Here is a 23,513-nt window from a genome sequence, read left to right as displayed (position 1 = left end):
TGACTTGAAGAGTTTAAAAAAGCAGACGCAGACTTTCATCTCAGTTGCAAAGCAGTCACTGCAGATGAATGTAAGGTATCATGCAATGTCATGAACTGTGTTCTATCATTTCTAATCTTCTAAAACATTATATTGACTTTAAATAAGAGAGATGGTAAGTTTGGAGAATCTGTGTTATTGTAAGAATTGATTCTTGATTGATCATGATAAACTCTACACAGGTTTCATATTTCACTTTTGGAGCATACTTTGATATTGGGCTCTTTAAATACTTATTGTTCACAATTATTGTCTGTTTGTATGCTGTAATTATTTGTGCCAATGTTTTGCTTATTGTGGTTATCTGTATGAACAGAAGCTTACATGAACCTATGTACCTTTTTCTGTGCAGCCTGTTTGTAAATGAACTGTTTGGTAGTACAGTATTATTTCCATTCCTTCTGGTTCAGATCCTCTCTGACATTCACATTATTTCTGCTCCCTTCTGTTTCCTGCAGATTTATTGTGTGTTTGCATATGGAACTGTACAATTTATTAATTTATCCATCATGTCTTATGACAGATATCTTGCTATCTGTTATCCTCTGCAATATAACACACGTATGACATCTAACAAGGTTGCCATGCTTATTGCGCTAACATGGTTATTCCCATTTATGGAAGTTGCTGTCACAATATCTTTGAGTTCCTCTTTACAGCTGTGTGGGAACATCATTAACAAAGTTTACTGTGACAATTACTCTGTTGTCAAACTGGCCTGCTTTGACACCACAGTGAACAACATTCAAGGACTCTTTATCACTTGTCTTGTAGTCTTTTGTCCTCTCATCGTAATTCTTTACACTTATATGAGGATTCTTAAAGTGTGTTATTCTGGTTCTAAACAGACCAGACAGAAAGCTCTCAGTACCTGCACACCTCACCTCGCTTCCCTGATTAACTTTTTCTTTGGTTCTTTCTTTGAAGTAGTGCAGAGCAGGTTTGATATGAACAGTGTACCCATGATGTTGCGTATTATTTTGTCATTATACTTTCTGACCTGCCAACCGATCTTTAACCCTTTAATGTTTGGTTTGCAAATGTCTAAAATACGTAGCCTATGTAAAAGTCTTATTTTTGGTAAAATGTAAACTAATATTGAAGAGCAAATTGCTGGTTGCAGTCCCTGTGAATTAAAATTAAATTTGCTAGGTTTTCAATAAAAACGAAATGCAATTTCACATCATTTTTGACCATTATTATTGCCATATCTGTGTTAGCATTTTGAAGAAGCTGAAGCAGTCATTAACACAAGCATAAAACAGCTAGAGTATTCATTCTTTTTGCGTCAGAAATCTAAGGCTTTGACACCATTCTATGGCAGATGACACTATCAAAACACCTTTACAATTTCTCAAAAACTAAAATTTAAATAGTTCACATAACTAATGGGCTGTCAAGAAATACTTTGTATTATGTTTTATGTGTTTATTTGGTAAAGTCTGATGAAAACATGTCAGATTTGTTGTTGTTTTTTAATTCATGATGTAATTTCAATTTTTATTAAGTATTATGATTTATTAACTTGGCTTAGGTTGTACTGCTTTTAGGGATATGAAGCTTTTGAAGATACTGAGGACCTTCCTAAAGAAAATGTGATGTTTTTTAATTAAAATAAAATGCAACCATACATCATTTTGGACCATTATTATTACCATGTACAGTATGTTTCTAAAATGTTGGAAAAGCTAGAGCAGAAAAACACTCCAAAAGCTTAAAGAGAAAACTTGCTACAGAAGTCCACAGGGGACCAACTAAAATCTTTATATTTGAGAGAAGTCTTTCACTTAGTTTTGATGCACACATTGATTTTACATTCATTTGGCCCAGGTTATGCCCACAAAAGTCTTGGGTGTTGCGCCTAAGCCTTATAATGATAAGGAAAACCCTACATTTCTAGCAAAATTATGTAGAAACTTGAAAAAATGGCCATCTGAGAGACATTGAGTTGTGTTAGGAACCCGAGTAGGGGTCTCATTTATAAACGCGGCGTACGCACAAAACGGGGCTGAACATGTGCGTACGCCACATCCCACGCAAAGGTTGTGATTTATAAAAAACATACTTGACAGGAGAATGTGCGATCCTCTACGCAAACTCTGACCCATAATAAAAAAATAGGAATTGGCGACGCAGATGGTGGTGAACTGAAGTCAGACTGCACAGAGAAAAATGGGAATAAAATTACTCTTAATATTTTCTAGTATTGATGCGTCAAGCACATTTTTTCAATCCATATCATCCACATTACCATGAAGATGAAATCCAGCAGTGTTATTTGCGCTTGTACTGAGTGATAACTGTTCCATAAACACCTCCAACTCAAATCTTAAATAAAAATTTGTTCTTAATATTTAATTGGCTCTGTCTCACTGTCACATTGTCTGCTACGGAGCGCAGGAGGAGGAGATGGCCCGACTCCACGGAATACAGGATAGCATCAAATACCCTAGCATTAGATAACGGCAGAGCACAGTGTAAATAACTAAACTGTGCATATATCATCAAATGTCAAAGTCTGAAAATACAGCCGTTAAGCTCTTGCGCAATTGTTACCCTTAATTTCCTCTTTATTAGTCCGAAATTTAATATTGTTTGCGACAAAACCTGCATGAAGAAAAGTGTGTTTGCCTATTACACTTTCTTTCGTCTTCAAATTGTATCTCGGGGTGGGGGGATACCACTAGTTGATGCTGTGTTGGCAAGGTGTTAACAATCCCAATATGTTGTAAACATATAAATACTGCGGTGAACCTTCAGGGACCATGACGATGACGGACTAATATGCCGATTTAGGTTTTCTAAAGCTGAGCTCTTGGATCTATGTACTGAATTGGGTCCAGCAGAGAGGGCAACGCGCCGGAACCGTGCCATCCCGGTCCAAATACAGGTCCTCGCCACTCTGGGTGAAACCAGAGTTTTCAGAGGGAAATGGCAGACAGCTAAGTGTTTTTTTTTAAATAAATATTATATATAATCTTCAACTTTATCACTAAGTCTTGTTTGGATTTAATATATAGTTCTGTTAATACGTCTGGTATGTCGAAGCTGTCCCCGAGTGCCGTAATGCCTGCCGTTTTGGACGTATTATTAAAAAATGTAGTCATAGATCAGGTTTCCCTACACTATGCAAGAACAGGCCGAAATTATAATTAAATTTGTAGCAATTCCTGAACGTCTGAGAAGTTTTTTGCTTTTTCTCCACCAGTCATCATGATTCGGTGTAACAACTGCCAGGGTCATTAACATACTGATCAGCATTCACGAGGTGCTTTACATTGACTATTTATGGTTAAAAATGGGCGTGTACAGGGCGGGATAAGAGGTTGATCCACGTACGCACACTTGTAGGTAATCTGTGATTTATAAAGGGAACATTGCTTACAGATGTGCGTACACACGGTTTTATAAATCTGACTTTTTTTTTTGGCATACGCCATTTTGGGCTTTTGGGCGTACATACACTTATAGTAAGGATCCTACACACAGTTTTATAAATGAGACCCCAGGTGTCTAGGCAAGTGTTGGGCTAATGATAGCTAATGCCGGTCACATCCCAACATTGTAATGTTTGCAAACTCTTATCTCATCAACAGAACTAGTACTGGTTGTCTTATAGTGGCAGAGTATAACTGTGTGGGAACTGTCAGCCAATGGCCTCAGGGGAGGCCTTGTATCTCAATCCGTAATCTCAACCCTAGGCCTGACATAACATGCCCAACACTGCACCCAGATATGGAAGCATGCTGTCAGAATCCTTTTCTGCAGATACAGATAGCCTTCAGGACATGAACTTGACTGCTGATGTAATCAGGTTAAGTGTCATCCGGCCCAAAACAGGCTGGCGGTGGAAACAGTGTATTTTTTTCTGTAATGCCCGCGGGAGATCGTGGTTTCCATGATTCTGTTTAAAATCTAAAATACAAACCACAACATGGTTAGGGTGAGGGTAAGGGTTAAGGTTCAGCATTTAGTTGTGATGGTTAAGGTTAGGGTAAGGGGCTAGGGAATGCATTATGTCAATGATGGGTCCCCACAAAGACAGTGCCACAACCCTGTGTGTGTGTGTGTGTGTGTGTGTGTGTGTGTGTGTGTGTGTGTGTGTGGGCTTGTTTAACTATATTCATGGGGTCCAAAAACTGTGAGTCCACTACACTTGTGTGGTCCCAACAGTCTCGTGGGGACCAAAATGCTGGTTGGTGAGTGAGTGAGTGAGTGAGTGAGTGAATGTGTTTGTGTGTGTGCTTGTTTAACTATATTCATGGGGTCCTAAAACCGGGAATCCAGTATACTTGTGGGGTCCCGACAGCTTTGTGAGGCCAAAATACTTAACACCACAAGTTTAAAAGGACTGTTTAAGGGTTAAGACTTGGTTTTAGGATTAGGGATAGAATTAGGTTATGGTTAGGGTGAGGGTGAGGGTAAGGGTTAAGGTTAGGCATTTAGTTGTGATGGTTAAGGTTAGGGTAAGGGGCTAGGGAAGGCATTATGTCAAAGACGGGTCCCCACAAAGATAGTGCCACAAGCCGTGTGTATGTGTGTGTGTGTGTGTGTGTGTGTGTGTGTGTGGCGCGTGGGTGTGTGTGTCGCTGTATGTTTTCTCACCAAGTCTGAGGTCTCACCATGTGTGAGGATGCTGAGGAACGTTCTCCTGAAATGGATGGAGAACTGCGTCATGCAGCTGGCCAAGAAACTGTGACAACCTTCAGACGACGAACTCTCCTGAGTAATAAGAGACGAAAACAATAAATAAATGTGTAAATTACAGCAAGAGGCCGTTAATTTATAATATGCAGCAACAGTATTGATAATTATTGTAGCAATAAACTGTCTCACTAAATGATGAAACATATGAATCTTTCGGTTTGACATTTTTTTTATTCATTGTGATGGACAAAGAGCATCCTAAAAATACTTTAAAACATGATTGAATTAAAACTATCATGTTTATTTCTTATTATAGACTTATTTTGATAGTCGATTAATCTGTCATTTTTTTATGAAAATAAAGTGAAACTTGTGTGATGTCAGCTTGTTAAATGTGAATATTTTCCAGTTTCTTCACTCCTCTGTGACAGTGTTGCCAGATTTCACAAGACAAATAAGCAACCAGGCCTGTGAAAACAAGCCCAAAACAAGCAACTTTTTCTACGGAGCCCCCCTAGGTTCTGGGAAGAGAAAAATAAATAAACTGTGTGCACGGTTTTACAATCCGTGGGGACGGATTTTAAAATGTGGGTACAGATTGTCAATTTACATTGACAGTTTTGCAAAACTTAACAGACGGTAGTTTACTTATTTTTCTCCCCCGAGCTTCAGGACAATGACCACAAGAGGGAGTTAAACCACCTTTTAACATTATTTACCATTAGAGAACTGATGGGATCTCAAATATAGACTGATGTACCAAGTACATTATATACACAGTAAACCTCCTATAATTAAAATTTGCACACACAAATAAATATCATCCTGAATTCACAAATTCTTTATTTATTATTGCAGGGACTGCAGAAGATCCCATTTTTAAATAACTATAACCCAGAAACAGGAGAAATTATTGATAATCTTAGTCTGCAGCAATAAAGTGGCTCCTGCTCTGATACACAAATGAGTGAGTTAGAACGTCACTCCCTGATGTTTTCCTAAAGAAAAAAACAGATTGACCTGCTCTGCCACTGATTGGCTAGTACTCGTTGCCATCTGGGTTAGAGCCAATTAGAAGCAGGATGTGGGAGGGAAAAAACTCTGCTGTCTCCTGTGTGTATGGGGAAAGGGGAGGGACAAAAGGAACAGGCCAGACAAACTCCTACGTTTAAATAACATATAGAAAATATCTGCTTGACAACTTATTATGGAGCTGGGAACAAGCCCAAATAAGCAACTACACTTTTAAAAACAAGCCCAAAAAAATGCAACCCGCGACTACCAATATTTGTAAGCGACTTTACAGAAAAACAAGCCCAAAGTCGCTTATAATAATCGGACTTGGCAACATTGCTCTGTGACAGTAAACTGAATCACTTGGAAGGTGGACAGTTGAGGATGTCATATTGGGCTGTCATATGTGTTGATATTAATCCACAGTTATTAGTTAGTTGCAACCCTAATAAAATGGAGTATTCAGTTTTGGATAGTTCAGATGTTTTAAAGTGGGGTGTGTGTGTGTGTGTGTGTGTGTGTGTGTGTGTGTGTGTGTGTGTGTGTGTGTGTGTGTGTGTGTGTGTGTGTGTGTGTGTGTGTGTGTGTGAAGACCTTGTCAAAGAGTTCAAACAGTTTGGCACTGGGTTGGTGGATGGTGCAGATGCCGGTCCATCCTCCCCCTGAGCCAGAGCTTTCAGCAGAGAGACCACCTGGAAACAGGACGAGCTGTCCAAGCCGCTGAGACCCGGGGAGAGAGAAAGAAGGAAGAGTTGTACCTCATTAGAATTGTTTACTGGTGCCAGGCTTTGGTGCCAGGTCTAGTAAAGTTGATGGAGTGGGCAAGTCCCACTATCTCCCGTCTGTGTTGTTTAACCTCTGACTGAACAAGCTATTACAAAAGAAAAGTAAACCCATTATGAGAGGTTGACTGATGATTTTTATCTAAGTGCGAGCAATTCTGTGTGTTTCCATTCTAAAACTCTGTTCACTTTGAACAACAAACTTTGAGCTAACAAGCTACACGCTGAAAATGTCAGATTTGAAGAAAATTTTTATCACCAAGACAGGCCTGCTTGGTTCTTTGGGGGAATGATTAAGATTTACAAAGAATATTTTGACAGCACTTACTCTCTAACTGGGACATTTTGGGACCAATTGCTGGGATTGCTGTGGCAGAGATACACTGGAAAAAGCTAATGAGGTTTAACCATGTATCAGCTAATTTAAATATCTCACTTTACTGTAGTGTGTAAACAGTTAATTTAATATTTTATGTGGCGTTTACTTTTGCATGGTGCAGAGTCACCATCACTGTGTCCAGAGGGACACAAGTAGCACACTTTGTAATTAATTAATCTTAGCGGTTTGTCTGGTCTGTTTGGATGCAGAAAAACAAACTTTAAGATTTTTACATAAGGGAGAAGGATTAAAACCAGAGGGACTAAAATGGAGACAGAAAGGGTAACCAGTCCATAAATGTTATTCACTTTGATGTCAGAACAGGCCAACCCATTGTAGGTCTAGGAAGTTATCACAATACATGATGTTGATGATGTGTCCACAAAGAGTCAAACAGATGTTTAAGGATAAACTAATTAAGAATTTTGAACAACAGTGCAACCATACAACAATAATTAAAATAACCGCTTTGTTTGATGCCATACGAGTGTTATATTGCAGAAGATAACAGATAGCAAGATATCTGTCATAAAACATGATTGGTAAGTTACTAAATTCTACATTCACGTTGAAGACTCAGATGATTGACAGAGTTTACCTGATGAAATGAGAACACAAAGAGATTAATGTCAAATTTAACACAGAAATAAGCCTGATGTTAATATTGCATTTTACAATAATTTAAATCATATTCTTGAAAAAGTTTTCTGATTGCAACTTGTCTTGTCTTGGTCTGTCCAAGGTTTCTTCCTAAAAGGGAGTTTTTCCACTGTCGCACTTACACATGTATGCATGCTCTTGGAGGAATCTAGACCTACTCTATCTGTAAAGTGTCCTGAGATAACTCTTGTTATGTGGCAGTGAAGGTCAGGGGCCTCGACGGACCAGACCCGGGCAGCAGACGCTGGCTCTGGGGACGTGGAACGTCGCCTCTCTGTGGGGGAAGGAGCCAGAACTGGTGCGGGAGGTGGAGCGCTACGGTTAGATCTGGTGGGGCTTACCCTCACGCACAGTCTCGGTTCTGGAACCGTACTCCTGGATAGGGGTGGACTCTTTTCTTCTCCGGAGTTGCCCGGGGTGTGAGGCGCCCGGGCGGGTGTGGGATACTCACAAGCCCCGGCTGAGCGCCGCTGTGTTGGAGTTTACCCGGTGGATGAGGCGTCGCCTCCCACGCCTGCGGGTTGTGGGGGAAAACTCTGACTGTTGTTTGTGCATATGCACCAAACAAGAGTTTGGAGTATTCGGCCTTCTTGGAGACCTTGACTGGAGTCCTGCATGGGGCTCCAGTGGGGGACTCCATTGTTCTGCTGGGGGACTTCAACACACACGCATGATGATGGAGACACATGGGAGGCGTGATTGGGAGGAACGGCCTCCCTGATCTAAACCAGAGTGGTTGTTTGTTGTTGGACTTCTGTGCTAGTCATGGATTGTCTATAACAAACACCATGTTCGAACATAGGGATGCTCATAAGTGTACTTGGTACCAGAGCACCCTAGGCCAAAAGTCAATGATCGATTTTATAATCGTTTCATCTGATCTGAGGCCGTATGTTTTGGACACTCGGGTGAAGAGAGGGGCGGAGCTGTCAACTGATCACCATCTGCTGGTTAGTTGGGTCAGGGGGTGGGGGAAGACTCTGGACAGACCTGGTAAGCCCAAACGGGTAGTGCGGGTAAATTGGGAACGTCTGGAGGAGGCCCCTGTCCGACAGACTTTCAACTCCCACCTCCGGCGGAGCTGTTCGTGCATCCCTGTGGAGGCTGGGGGCATTGAACCCAAGTGGACAATGTTCAAAGTTTCCATTGCTGAAGCTGCGGTGAGGAGCTGTGGTCTTAGGGTCTTAGGTGCCTCAAGGGGCGGTAACCCACGAACACCGTGGTGGACACCGGTGGTCAGGGAAGCCGTCCGACTGAAGAAGGAGTCTTTCCGGGATATGTTATCCCAGAGGACTCCGGAGGCAGTTGCAGGGTACCGAAGGGCCCGAAGGGCTGCAGCCTCTGCCGTGAAAGAGGCAAAGCAGTGGGTGTGGGAGAAGTTTGGAGAAGACATGGAGAAGGACTTTCTTTCGGCACCAAGGTGCTTCTGGAAAACTGTTCGCCACCTCAGGAGGGGGAAGCGGGGAATCATCCAAGCTGTGTACAGTAAGGATGGGACACTGTTGACCTCAACTGAGGAGGTAATAGGGCGGTGGAAGCAGCACTTTGAGGAACTCCTGAATCCGACTAATACGCCCTCTATGTTAGAGGCAGGGTTGGAGGATGATGGGGGATCATTGTCAATTTCCCAGGCGGAAGTCACTGATGTAGTCATACAACTCCACAGTGGCAAAGCCCCGGGGATTGATGAGATCCGTCCAGAAATGCTCAAGGCTCTGGGTGTGGAGGGGCTGTCCTGGTTGACACGCCTCTTCAACATTGCGTGGAAGTCTGGGACAGTGCCAAAGGAGTGGCAGACCGGGGTGGTGGTTCCCCTTTTTAAAAAGGGGGACCAGAGGGTGTGTGCCAATTACAGGGGTATCACCCTTCTCAGCCTCCCTGGTAAAGTCTACTCCAAGGTGCTGGAAAGGAGGGTTCGGCCGATAGTCGAACCTCGGGTTGAGGAGGAACAATGCGGATTCCGTCCTGGTCGTGGAACAACGGACCAGCTCTTCACTCTCCTTCAGGATCCTGGAGGGAGCCTGGGAGTATGCCCAACCGGTCTACATGTGTTTTGTGGATCTGGAAAAGGCGTATGACCGGGTCCCCTGGGAGATACTGTGGGAGGTGCTGCGTGAGTATGGGGTGAGGGGGTCTCTACTCAGGGCCATCCAATCTCTGTATGACCAAAGTGAGAGCTGTGTCCGGGTTCTCGGCAGTAAGTCGGACTCGTTTCAGGTGAGGGTTGGCCTCCGCCAGGGCTGCGCTTTGTCACCAATCCTGTTTGTAATATTTATGGACAGGATATCAAGGCGTAGTCGGGGTGGGGAGGGGTTGCAGTTCGGTGGGCTGGGGATCTCATCGCTGCTCTTTGCAGATGATGTGGTCCTGATGGCATCATCGGCCTGTGACCTTCAGCACTCACTGGATCGGTTCGCAGCCGAGTGTGAAGCGGTTGGGATGAGGATCAGCACCTCTAAATCTGAGGCCATGGTTCTCAGCAGGAAACCGATGGAATGCCTTCTCCAGGTAGGGAATGAGTCCTTACCCCAAGTGAAGGAGTTCAAGTACCTTGGGGTTTTGTTCGCGAGTGAGGGGACAATGGAGCGGGAGATTGGTCGGAGAATCGGCGCAGCGGGTGCGGTATTACATTCAATTTATCGCACCGTTGTGACCAAAAGAGAGCTGAGCCAGAAGGCAAAGCTCTCGATCTACCGGTCAGTTTTCGTTCCTACCCTCACCTATGGTCATGAAGGCTGGGTCATGACCGAAAGAACGAGATCCAGGATACAAGCGGCCAAAATGGGTTTCCTCAGGAGGGTGGCTGGCGTCTCCCTTAGAGATAGGGTGAGAAGCTCAGTCATCCGTGAGGAGCTCGGAGTAGAGCCGCTGCTCCTTCGCGTTGAAAGGAGCCAGTTGAGGTGGTTCGGGCATCTGGTAAGGATGCCCCCTGGGCGCCTCCCTAGGGAGGTGTTCCAGGCATGTCCAGCTGGGAGGAGGTCTCGGGGAAGACCCAGGACTAAGTGGAGGGATTATATCTCCAACCTGGCCTGGGAACGCCTTGGGATCCCCCAGTCGGAGCTGGTTATTGTTGCTCAGGAAAGGGAAGTTTGGGGTCCCCTGCTGGAGCTGCTCCCCCCGCGACCCGACACCGGATAAGCGGACGAAGATGGATGGATGGATGGATGGTAAAAGTGGACCTTTGTTAATGACTTTATGTACTGCTGGGTAGTTTAATCTATAATTATATATAATCATTTATTAGATGGTTATATTTTGTCGTAATAACTTAAATTATATGTAAAGTAACTAAAGCAGGCAGATAAATGAAGTGCAGTAGAAAGTAAAAGATTTACCTCTGAGATGTGGTGGAAGACACGTAGAAAGTAGCAGAACAAGGAAATACTAAAGTACAGGTACTTCAAATTGAGTAAGTTTACTTAGTTACTTTCCACCTTTGGCTAAAATAACAAAAAGACACATGTTGAGTTGATTTTCTCTCAACTGTAAGCTTTCTGAGCTTTGGTGACTGAAAAAGTCATTGAATTATTCTTTCAGTAATGAAGGATAAATAAATAAAGTCTTTATTCAAGAGATAATTAAACTTCACTTTATTGATTAACAGTCTGAAAGACACCTCAGAGATTAAAAACTAAGAGTGTTTTCACAATTGGCTCGTTCTAAAGTTCAGAGCATTTTCCCTCCCAAAGATCGGTTCGTTTGGGCCGATATGAACACAGCAATTACGCGATCTTGTACCCTTAGATACCTTACATAACCTGTTTTAACCGCAGACACTTAAACGTAGGCGTCATTGTTATCGGATGGTAATAGTGTGTGGTTTTCAGTTTTAACATTTTCCAACCAACAGACTACAGTGTTTCTAGCTCCACTTTAAGTTTCAGATCAGGGTGGGAGTAGTCTCGCTTTGCCAGACCTTCCTCCGAAGCGCTGCGGAGGAAGGTCTGGCAAGTCCATACAGCATTCCAGGATGGGAAAAAAACGTAATCTGGTTTATTGGCATGTCATCAAACCAATCACAATCGTCATGGGTGGCGCTAAGCTCTGGACGGAGCCACGGTGCCTCTGCTAAATAGCCTCAGGAAGGAACATGTGTACGTTCAAAAATAGTTTTAGTCGTCAACAGAAAACTCAGATTGGACCAATCTCCGAGTCTAGCTAGCTGTCTGGATTTACCCTGCAGAGATCTGAGGAGCAGTTAACCATAGTCCTCACAAATCCACCGGAGTTTAAAATTACGGAAGGTAACAGACATCGGCCGAAAAGAGTGTCATCCGCAAAAATAATTGATCTAATGTGTAGCGAACTGAACCAGACTGCTTGGTGGAAACAAGGCTAAAATAAGGGAGTCCTCGGCTCGCTTTCAGTCAGTCTCTGGAGCAATTTGTTTGCAGTGCAAATGCAATCAGCCCCACACACGAAACAACTGTGGTTCACCCTCCAACACAGTAGGTGGCCAACTGGGTCATGTTTAGCCCCGATAAAATGTAGCAAACCATTCAACGTTGAACACCCTGGTGTGTAAGCAAGCACACTGCCTTTTGAATACGGCAAGTTCACAGACACGACAAAATCACGACGCGATGTGCAGAACATGAACACAAGCGAACCAAGGGACAAATGAAACAATCAGAAACAAATAAAACGAGGTACAGGTATGAAAATGCCCTGAATTAACCTAAATGTCTTTAAAAACAAACTGAATCAGTCCAGAGTCCGTCCCACCTCCTCACCCTGACCGGAGATACTTTTATTTTGCGGTCCTGCAGGTTGTGGCACAGTTCAGGACTCAGGAGACCAGCTCCTGTCCCCGCAGGACCTGACATGTCCTCACTTTGTCCTCTAATGACACTCAGAGACATTTACATCAGATCTACGTCTCGTCTTTGTGTCATTTCTTTAACAGCGAGCCAAAGTAGATTCAGTGTTCACATGTAGATAACTCAGCTACACGCTAACTTTGGCCTAAAGGTTTTGGGCCTAAACGCCGTACGCTGCAGCTCAGATCTTCTTCCTGTGGTCCTCTTTGTCCTCCTGGCCCTGGTCTACCTCTCAGCGCTGATTTTATACCGGAGGACAAAGTAAGCGATGAGCCTCAAGGAGAAGAAGAAGATGGCTAGGACGATAAAGTCCAGGTAGAGTTTGGCGTCCAGCATGTCCAGCTCCTTCAGGATAGCCTCCGACTTCTGGAAGTGGCAGGTGTCGTGATCATCGCAGTGAAGATCCTCTCGGTCCAAACTGTAGATTGACAGGATGACGCCCTCAAAGCCGTACCTGAGACACAACACATCATTGATTCTTTAGTTCCGTGTGAAGCGCACAAAGTGCTCAACCCTTGTGAGTTTATAAGACAGCAAACTGTCAGTTGCAGTGGTCAAACATTTCACAGAATAAGAAAAAAAAACGTTCCTTTCTTGAAGCACAACTTAAACTTTTCATAATCATCCAGCCAGAAGAAACAATTAAAAATAGAAGTCATTTTGGTAAAAATTACATCCATCATTTCCTTGTAAACTGGACAATCAAACAAAAAGCATCCAAACTAGCAAGCCTCCTGCTATGATTAGCAAACACAAAGGTAGATTTGTGATCACTTAGAAGGATATACAGTTTGTAAATCATTGTAACTTTTGCCGAACTTCCACCAAACGACTTTTCAAGCGATTCCACTGTTGCAGATAAATGTCCAATCTGGGCATGAAATCCTGAGTCTTGCTAAAGTAAGGGCGCGCTCCCTTCATCTCAATCGTTTGGTGTAAGCTGGTCATAAAAGGGTGGATATGACACATGCCTTTGATGTGGGAGATCTGGGTTCGATTCCCACTGCGATACATCAACCAATGTGTCCCTGAGCAAGACACTTAACCCCTAGTAGCTCCAGAGGTGTGTGACCTCTTTTATATATATATATATATATATATATATATAATTAGCAATTGTAAGTTGCTTATGATAAAAGCGTCAGCTAAATGACATGTAATAATAAAACTCAGTCCCAGCGTTCTTAAGTCAGTCTTTTTCCTGTTTGGACATTCAGAAAAAACTCGCTAAAAACTAAAAAGCGACAAAACAAGAGCCGGAAAAAGGCTTAAAAAAAGTCAGACATTTTCATGTCTGGACGTTGTCTGATATTATCCTATGTTTGGAGTCTTGGTAGTAAAATCTTCTAGTCTGAGACTAAAAACTCATTGACATTATGATATATTGTCTTCAGATGGGAGATGGAGTCAGACTTCAGTTCTGTAATCAAACAGCACCCCCACCTGACGTAGGAGATGTAAGACATCCACTGAAGGTACCAGGGGATGGTGTCGAAGCTGACAAAGAACCCGGAGAACAACAGCACAGGGATTGCTGTCACCGGACCCACAAATGTCGCCACCTGCAAAGACAACACACACACCTTAATGGACTCAGCAGGTCTATGCATTGTCATGAACATGTTCGTATGATATCCTACGAAATTAGGCGAGCACCGCCCTGTTACGTGACAGTTAAGCTTCCTTGGTGAAAGTCTTGTGTTTTCTCCTTAATTTCTTCCCGGACATGATCTCCGCTCCCCAGTTTGAAAGCCCTGTGTTTTAGGACCCAAACAACACCCCCCGCCCCCTCTCCCCCCCTCCCGAAATCCTCCCTACGAGGATCTTCACGCTCTGACTGTAATAAATACATCAAATACATACAAATTACAGGGCTTTACTTTTCCCAGCTGTAGGTACGAATGCTTCATGAGAACACGCTCATGAAGTACAGGCATACTGACCTGCAGAGAGGTGGAGGCGGCTCCGATCAGCAGGCCCAGACTCTGAGCCACCAGAGAGGTCAGAACGCCCAGAGACAGGAAGAGGAAGAAGCGTCTGGCGTCCGGAGGCTGAGCCGTCATCCAGTATACAATACTGCAGTACACCAGCGGGAACACTACCTGCACAGCAGAGGGCACACAGTACAGCACATTATTCAGTGAAGGATATATTCATATGTTTGTTTAAAAAGAGAGAAATGCACCATTTCAATGAGGTCTTTAAAGTATCCATTGTGGGCAAACCAGAAGCTTTTTACTCCATCCTGTAATTTAGGGCCATCACAAATCATCATACACCAAAGTAAATCTGACAGAGGAAAATATGGATATGACCGCACACAACCCCCACTTTAAAAGAACTATCTAAAACTGAATACACCATTTTATTAGGGGTTAATGATTATTTTCATCATCAATTAATCTGTGGGTTATTTTCTGGCTTAATGGATTAGTTGTTCACATTCAACAAGCTGACATCACACACGTTTACTTGTTTTATCATAAAAAATGACTCAAATTGATTAATAGATGATCAAAATAGTTTTTTGCAGCTCTCTCTCTCTCTCTCTCTCTCTCTCTCTCTCTCTCTCTCTATATATATATATATATATATATATATATATATACACAGTACAGGCCAAAAGTTTGGACACACCTTCTCATTCAATGTGTTTCTTTATTTTCATGACTATTTACATTCTCACTGAAGGCATCAAAACTATCAAATTGATTAATAGATGATCAAAATAGTTTTTTGCAGCTCTCTCTCTCTCTCTCTCTCTATATATATATATATATATATATATATATAAAGTCATAAATAATATATATTTATATATATATTTATATATATATATATATATACAGTACAGGCCAAAAGTTTGGACACACCTTCTCATTCAATGTGTTTCCTTTTTATTTTCACGACTATTTACATTGTAGATTCTCACTGAAGGCATCAAAACTATGAATGAACACATATGGAATTATGTACTTAACAAAAAAGTGTGAAATAACTGAAAACTGTCTTATATTTTGGATTCCTCAAAGTAGCCACCCTTTGCTTTTTTGATATATGTCCCTGGAATGGAATGGAATGGAAATTGATTTATTTGAAACAGGGACAATGCACAAATAAACATTAAACTTGTTAAACAAGAGAATATGTCTTGGGCCAGGTTATAGCAACAATTGCTAATTTCCACCTGTAGTCCCTGGGCAGGTATGACAAATTTAAAACAAAACAATTTACAATTTTAAATAGAAATATTACAAAACTATATATAAATGACATGATGTGCATAGTAATTAAGAACAAACTGTTAAAAGTAAACTGTAAAAACAGGGGCGCCATCAGCCCACTCACTCTCTCTTTCTCTCCCCTCCCAGCACGCACACTGTAAAAACTTCTGGAGCAGCTTTGGCACATTAGAGTACATTCTACTCCAGATATTCATTCATACAAGGATACACACACACACACACACACACACATTCACACTCACATACACACACACACCCACATAAATACAGTATCCTATATATGTGAGCAAACTTGTTTACTCAACAACCAACTCTTTGTTAGGCATGAGAAGGTGTGAGAATTTGTACATAAAATATACATATATATATATATATATATATATATATATATATATATATATATATATATATATATATATATACATAATGGAAGCTGCAGGATTTGTTGTGGAGTAGTATGGATTATGAAACATTACCTGGAAGGGGACGTCCGCCATAGTTTTGGCGAGATAATACGCCTTCAGACTGTACCAGTAGTTCAGGTGTTCCCTCAGAAAAACTCCCATCTCCAGAGGAACTGAAGCACAAACACACAACTCAACGTTTACATGAAACAAACTTACAACAAAATGTACTTCTATGATCCAACGTTGTGTGTTAAACTCACATGTTAGCACTGTGGGCATCAGAGCGGCGAACATGAGGAACAACATGGAAAAGAAGAGGAAGCCCGAGTTACTGAGAACCTTCTTCGCCTCGTTCCCGATGCCCAGGTACAACAGACCAATCAGGACGCCGATCCCGATGTGAGAGGAGATCCTCAGGTGAGTCAGCACCTGCTCGACCAATGAGAGCGTAGATGAGTCACTGTGACTGTTGCTACAACTGTAATCTATGTCGATGACAATTCATTCAAGGGATTGTTCTGGTGCTGCCGGAAGTTCGGTCGGATGTCCCTAATTTTTGACCAGATATCCGTCCGCTTCCTCTTCCTTTGTGTTGGCGTTCTAACCTCTGGTGGATTTCTGAAGACTATGGTTAACTGCTCCTCAGATCTCTGCAGGGTAAATCCAGACAGCTAGCTAGACTATCTGTCCAATCTGGGTTTTCTGTTGCACGACTAAAACTACTTTTGAACATACACATGTTCCACCAAAACAAGTTCCTTCCTGAGACTATATTGACACCGTTGTTACGTCCGGTGCTTAACGCCGCCCAATACGATTGTGTATGGTTTAAAGAAATGCCAATAAACTAGAGCACTTTTTTCTCCTATCCAGGAATGCTGTGTTGTCTGGCCAGACCTTCCTCCGCAGCGCTGTGGAGGAAGGTCTGGCATTGCGAGACTAGGGGCTCCATAGCCGGATAAATTTGATGTAATATCTTAAAGGACACTTTTTTTTCACAGAAACCAACACAACGATTCTATATATAGAAAAACATTACTTTATTATTAATATTGACAAACAATTACTAGGTAATTTTTGATTAAAATAATCAAAGATAGTTGCTGATCAATTTTATGTTGATCGACTAATTGATTAATAACTACAGCCATATGTCATGGGAAAAGAAGAATCAATTCATGTTTGCTTATTTTTTGTTTTACTTGACCAATGTTGTTTTTTAACATGCTAAGAGTAGATGTTCAGACATCAGTTAGGCCGGTTACACACTGGATGCGTTGCGCGAGCATGTCAGCTGCGCGGCGTGTTCGTTTATATTTCGGCTCCCATGGTAATAGGTTAGAGCTTACACACTGCCTGCATGACACGCGCGTCTCAGGCGCGACACGCAAGCGTAAAATTATGTTTATGTCATTTAGACACATACATATTAATAAATGACATGTTGATGTTTGAAAGCCTCAAGGTTTTGATATAAATGCAGAAATATAAATGTAATTAAAGCTGCAAGCAGCGATGGACGGGCCCTCGCGCCTCTGCGCGCGTCGGGGGGTTAACGGCGGACGCTACTCCTTGCGACCGTGCATTTGCGCGGCACTTAGACACCGCAAATTGTCACCAATGAAAAGGGAACTCCCTGCTGAGTTCGATACCTCACACAAGACTCTACGTCATACAGTTCATTAGCTGTGAAAGGGGGCGTGGCTAAATTATAGGGGGGGGGCCAAACCATCACCAATTAAAAAGGAACTCTCTGCTGAGTTCAACGATACCTCACACAAGAATCTACGTCATACGGTTCATTAGCTGTGAAAGGGGGCGTGGCCAAAGTATAGGGGGTGGGCCAAACCTTTACTAATAAAAAAAGAAGTCTCTGCTGAGTTCATTGATACCTCACATAAGACTCTAACTTAAATGGGTCACCATTTATGAAAGGGGGTGTGGCTTAAGCATAAGGGGGGCGGGCCAAACCATGACCAATGAATAAGAAAGTCTCTGCTGAGTTCATTGATACCTCACATAAGAATCTACCATAAACGGGTCACCATTTATAAAAGGGGGCGTGGCCAAGCACAGAGGGGCGGGCCAAACAATCACCAATGAAGAAGGAAGTCTCTGCTGAGTTCAATGATACCTCACACAAGACCTTAAACGGTTCAAATGTTATGAAAGGAGCGTGGTCTGAGTAAGTGGGCGTGATTAAAGTATAGGGGGCGGCTCAGTATCACATGTTGACCACACATTATAAGTTTCATGTAAATCAGATGATGTTTGTCATATAAGGCGCATTTCCTGTTGCCAGGGGGGGGCACTATGACCAAAAGTCAATTTTGGCCTGTAGGTGTCCTCAGGCCTGGACCCTTGTCAATCGTGATTTCATGCAGATACGATAACGTACACTCAAGTTACAACAACTTCTTTGTTCATCGCTAAACATTCAAAATGGCCGCCACGCCCACACCATCTGACGAAAAGTTTTTCTTTTAATAACTTTTCATCGTTAAGGTGTTGGGATGGTACAGACCAAGTTTGAAGTCCATCGGATGAAATCTCTAGCAGGAGTTGAATGAGATGAATCCTGAAAAGTTTCGAGGTAATCGGACAACGTACACTCGAGTTACACCCACTTCCTGTTTCGGCGGCGAAACGCACAAAATGGCCGTCCCACCACGGCCACGCCCTATGACGAAAAGCTTTTCTTTTAACAACTTTTCATCTTTAACGTCTTAAGATGGCACAGACCGAGTTTGAAGTTAATCGGATGAAATCTCTAGGAGGAGTTCGTTAAAGTACGACGTGGAAATGGCCAAAATCGCACAAATTTCGAACATTGAAATCAAAATGGCGGACTTTCTGTTGGGTTTAGGGTATGGCTCTAATGAAGTTTTTTGTACATCTTGACATGGCACACATGTGTACCAAGTTTCGTGAGTCTACGTTAAACGCACTGCAGGGGCTCACTTTTTTTAACTTTCTAGGGGGCGCTAGCGAGCCATTTTTCTGCGGCTATTCCCGAACCTCTTAAAATATGTAAATTTTAGGTGAGTTTTTGAATATGTTAAGGCCCTCAAAAATCCAGTTCATTTGGTGTATTAATAATAATTCCTTCAGTTTCAATAGGGCCGCTGTCAGCCACGCTCACGCCACGCAGCCAGTGTGTAAGCGGCCTTAGATGTGTCCCGTGGTAATGAGGCCTGACTGACTACTGATGTGCACACCCTCTGACTTGAAGAGTTTTAAAGAAGCACACACAGAGTTTCCTCTCAGTTTTAAAGCAGTGACAGCAGATGAAAGTAAGTATTCATTCAATGTCTTGAACTGTTTCTAACCTTAACATATTGACTTTAAATAAGAAAGATAAGTTTGGATAATCCTTGTTATTTTAAGAACTGATGTATTTACTGTTTGCAGGCTGAATACTGCTTGTGTGTTAATGCAGTGAGTCCAGGATAAGCGTACATTTGACATTTAAACTATTTTGACTTCTGCTAACCCCCTACAAAGTATAACATTGTCAACTGTTCATCCTGTGCAAACTTGAAAGGTTGTGTTGTGAACCAAACGGAGGATCATGATAAACTCTACACAGGTTTCATATTTCACTCTTGGTGCATACTTTGATATTGGGCTCTTTAAATACTTATTTTTCACGATTATTATCTGTTTTTATACTGTAATTATTTGTGCCAATCTTTTGCTGATTGTGGTTATCTGTATGAACAGAAGCTTACATGAACCTATGTACCTTTTTCTGTGCAACCTGTTTGTAAATGAACTGTTTGGTAGTACAGTAATATTTCCACTCCTTCTGGTTCAGATCCTCTCTGACATTCACACTGTTTCTGCTCCCTTCTGTTTCCTGCAGATTTATTGTGTGTTTGCATATGGATTTGTACAATTTTTTAATTTAGCCATCATGTCTTATGACAGATATCTTGCTATCTGTTATCCTCTGCAATATAACACACGGATGACATCTAACAAGGTTGCCGTGCTTATTGCTCTGACATGGTTATTCCCAATTATTGAACTTACTGTCTTGATATCTTTGACTTCTTCTTTACAGCTGTGTGGGAATATCATTAACAAAGTGTATTGTGACAATTACTCTGTTGTCAAACTGGCCTGCTTTGACACCACAGTAAACAACATTTATGGACTCTTTATGAGTTCTCTTGTAATCTTTGGTCCTCTCAGTTTAATCTTTTACACTTATATGAGGATTCTTAAAGTGTGTTATTCTGGTTCTAAACAGACCAGACAGAAAGCTCTCAGTACCTGCACACCTCACCTCGCTTCTCTACTCAACTTTTCATTTGGTTCTTTCTTTGAAATAGTACAGAGCAGGTTTGATATGAGCAGTGTACCCATGATGTTGCGTATTATTTTGTCATTATACTTTCTGACCTGCCAACCAATCTTTAACCCTTTAATGTTTGGACTGCAAATGTCTAAAATACGTATTTTGTGTAAAAGTCTTGTCTTTGGTCAAATGTAAACTAATGTTAAAATAGCAACTCACTGGTTGCAGAATTAAATTCTCTAGGTTTGTGGTAGACTTAAGTGCACGTATTTGATATGGCATTCCAAGAAAATGGAATTTTCATATTATTTTGGACCATTATTATAACCACATCTGTGTCTAAAACATTGGAAAAGCTTGAGCAGAAAATAAATAAAAAACACTCAAAAAGCTTAAGGAGGTGTTCCAGGCACATCCAGCTGGGAGGAGGCCTTGGAGAAGACCCAGGACTAGGTGGAGGGATTATATCTCCAACCTGGCCTGGGAACGCCTCGGGATCCCCCAGTCAGAACTGGTAAATATGGCTCAGGAAAGGGATGTTTGGGGTCCCCTGCTGGAGCTACTGCCCCCCCGACCGAACCCTGGATAAGCAGACGAAGATGAATGTAAATAGTTCTGGATAGTATTAAGATAACTTCTGGAGTATTAAGAAATATGTTGTTCATGTTTCTACATTCAGAAATGTTTTGATCAATATGGTTGTGTTTATTTAGTAAAACTTTATGAAAACCCATCCAATTTTGCTAATTCAATTTGATAAATTTCAGTAACAATACCAATTTAATTGATATGAAAGATTCTCAGAGAACTAATTATGTAAATTATACAAGGAACCCTGTAACTTGGTCCATTGTTAAAAATATTATTGTTTGTTTTAAGAATTGACCCCAAAGCAATTGCATTAATGAACATTTTATTTAACATGAACACACTACAGCAAAACAATAAAGAGTAACCAAAACACATACATTTGTGAAAATGGCCAAGGCAATTTTTCCCTTTGGAGCATTATTTAGCATGACATGGATTAGTTAGATTATCTAGTTTCAAATGATACCAATATATTCACTCTAACTTCATAACTGAGCCTCTTAAAAAATCGATCTTGGGATTTTATGAATCCATATTGTATCATTCAAATGAAGGTCAATTTGAATCGTAAAAGCAATGTTTATATCCCAGCCCTAGTCTTATAGGTCTGGCTAGTCCACACAACATCCCAGGATGGGAGAAAAATGTGTGGTTTATTCCATCCATCCATCCATCTTCGTCTGCCACATTAACCAGCTCCAACTGGGGCCGTCCATCCCGAGGCGTTCCCAGGCCATGACCCAGCATTCATGACCATAGGTGAAGGTAGGAACGAAAACTGACCGGTAGATCGAGAGCTTTGCCTTCTGGGTCAGTTCTCGTCACAACGGTGCGATAAATTGAATGTAATACAGCACCCGCTGCGCCGATTCTCCGACCAATCTCCCGCTCCATTGTCCCCTCACTCGCAAACAAAACCCCAAGGTAGAAACCAAAAAGGAAACTCCAAGGCACTCTCTTTTAGAAAAATACAAAGCCTTTATTTATGGCTTAGTCATCATAAATCTTAAAGTACTCCGACGCGTTTCGGCATACAAGCCTTCGTCAGGGAGTCAATACATTTTCCAAACAGGAAGAGACCTTCTTATACGCTTTCAAACAGACCAATCAAGAAACACAGCCAATGAAAAGCCTTAATTTTGGTAGAGGAGGATTCACAAGTTGTAGGGTTATAAATAAAAAACCCCAAGGTACTTGAACTCCTTCACTTGGGGTAAGGACTCATTCCCTACCTGGAGTAGGCACTCCATCGGTTTCCTGCTGAGAACCATGGCCTTCAGACTAAGTTGTGTGAACCAGGACAGCCCCTCTACACCCAGAGCCTTGAGCATTTCTGGATGGATCTCATCAATCCTCGGGGCTTTGCCACTGTGGAGTTGTTTGACTACATCAGTGACTTCCGCCTGGGAAATTGACAATGATCCCCCATCATCCTCCAGCTCTGCCTCTAACATAGAGGGCGTATTAGTCGGATTCAGGAGTTCCTCAAAGTGCTCCTTCCACCGCCCTATTAACTCCTCAGTTGAGGTCAACAGTGTCCCATCCTTACTGTACACAGCTTGGATGGTTCCCCGCTTCCCCCTCCTGAGGTGGCGAACAGTTTTCCAGAAGCACCTTGGTGCCGACCGAAAGTCCTTCTCCATGTCTTCTCCAAACTTCTCCCACACCCGCTGCTTTGCCTCTTTCACGGCAGAGGATGCAGCCCTTCGAGCCCTTCGGTACCATGCAACTGCCTCCGGAGTCCTCTGGGATAACATATCCCGGAAAGACTCCTTCTTCAGTCGGACGGCTTCCCTGACCACCGGTGTCCACCACGGTGTTCGTGGGTTACCGCCCCTTGAGGCACCTAAGACCCTAAGACCACAGCTCCTCGCCGCAGCTTCAGCAATGGAAACTTTGAACATTGTCCACTCGGGTTCAATGCCCCCAGCCTCCACAGGGATGCGAAAAGCTCCGCCCGGAGGTGTGAGTTGAAAGTCTGTCGGACAGGGGCCTCCTCCAGACGTTCCCAATTTACCCGCACTACCCGTTTGGGCTTACCAGGTCTGTCCAGAGTCTTCCCCCACCCCCTGACCCAACTCACCACCAGATGGTGATCGGTTGACAGCTGCGCCTCTCTCTTCACCCGAGTGTCCAAAACACACGGCCTCAGATCAGATGAAACGATTATAAAATCGATCATTGACCTTTTGCCTAGGGTGCTTTGGTACCACGTACACTTATGAGCATCCCTATGTTCGAACATGGTGTTTGTTATAGACAATCCATGACTAGCACAGAAGTCCAACAACAAACAACCACTCTGGTTTAGATCAGGGAGGCCGTTTCTCCCAATCATGCCTCTCCAGGTGTCTCCATCATCGCCCACGTGCGCGTTAAAGTCCCCCAGCAGAACTATGGAGTCCCCCACTGGAGCCCCATGCAGGACTCCATTCAAGGTCTCCAAGAAGGCCGAATACTCCGAACTCCTGTTTTGTGCATATGCACAAACAACAGTCAGAGTTTTCCCCCCCCCACAACCCGCAGGCGTAGGGAGGCGACCCTCTCGTCCACTGGGGTAAACTCCAACGTAGCGGCGCTCAGCCGGGGGCTTGTGAGTATCCCCACACCCGCCCGGCGCCTCACA

At 42.6% G+C, this 23,513-nt stretch overlaps 2 protein-coding genes across 2 annotated transcripts in view; one reads left to right on the top strand and one right to left on the bottom strand.

The window, feature by feature from the left end:
• Window positions 1-203: 203 nt before the first annotated feature.
• Window positions 204-1,130, top strand: LOC114553012 (olfactory receptor 10A6-like). Its single transcript, XM_028574103.1, has one exon. The coding sequence runs from the start codon at window positions 204-206 to the stop codon at window positions 1,128-1,130; it is 927 nt and encodes a 308-aa protein (XP_028429904.1).
• An 11,248-nt stretch (window positions 1,131-12,378) lies between these two features.
• The window catches only part of abcg1 (ATP-binding cassette, sub-family G (WHITE), member 1), a 30,120-nt gene continuing 18,985 nt past the window's right edge, over window positions 12,379-23,513 (bottom strand). Inside the window, exons 10-14 of the mRNA XM_028573782.1 lie at window positions 16,254-16,422; window positions 16,063-16,163; window positions 14,285-14,443; window positions 13,785-13,903; window positions 12,379-12,795 (exon numbers count right to left, since the gene is read on the bottom strand). Coding sequence (XP_028429583.1) covers window positions 12,567-12,795; window positions 13,785-13,903; window positions 14,285-14,443; window positions 16,063-16,163; window positions 16,254-16,422 — 777 coding nt within the window. The 3' untranslated portion in view covers window positions 12,379-12,566. The remainder of the gene's footprint in view (window positions 12,796-13,784; window positions 13,904-14,284; window positions 14,444-16,062; window positions 16,164-16,253; window positions 16,423-23,513) is intronic.

This window comes from Perca flavescens, chromosome 3 (assembly GCF_004354835.1).
Source record: "Perca flavescens isolate YP-PL-M2 chromosome 3, PFLA_1.0, whole genome shotgun sequence".
In the NCBI taxonomy this organism is placed as follows: domain Eukaryota; kingdom Metazoa; phylum Chordata; class Actinopteri; order Perciformes; family Percidae; genus Perca; species Perca flavescens.
This window is presented reverse-complemented; position numbering and strand designations above follow the sequence as displayed.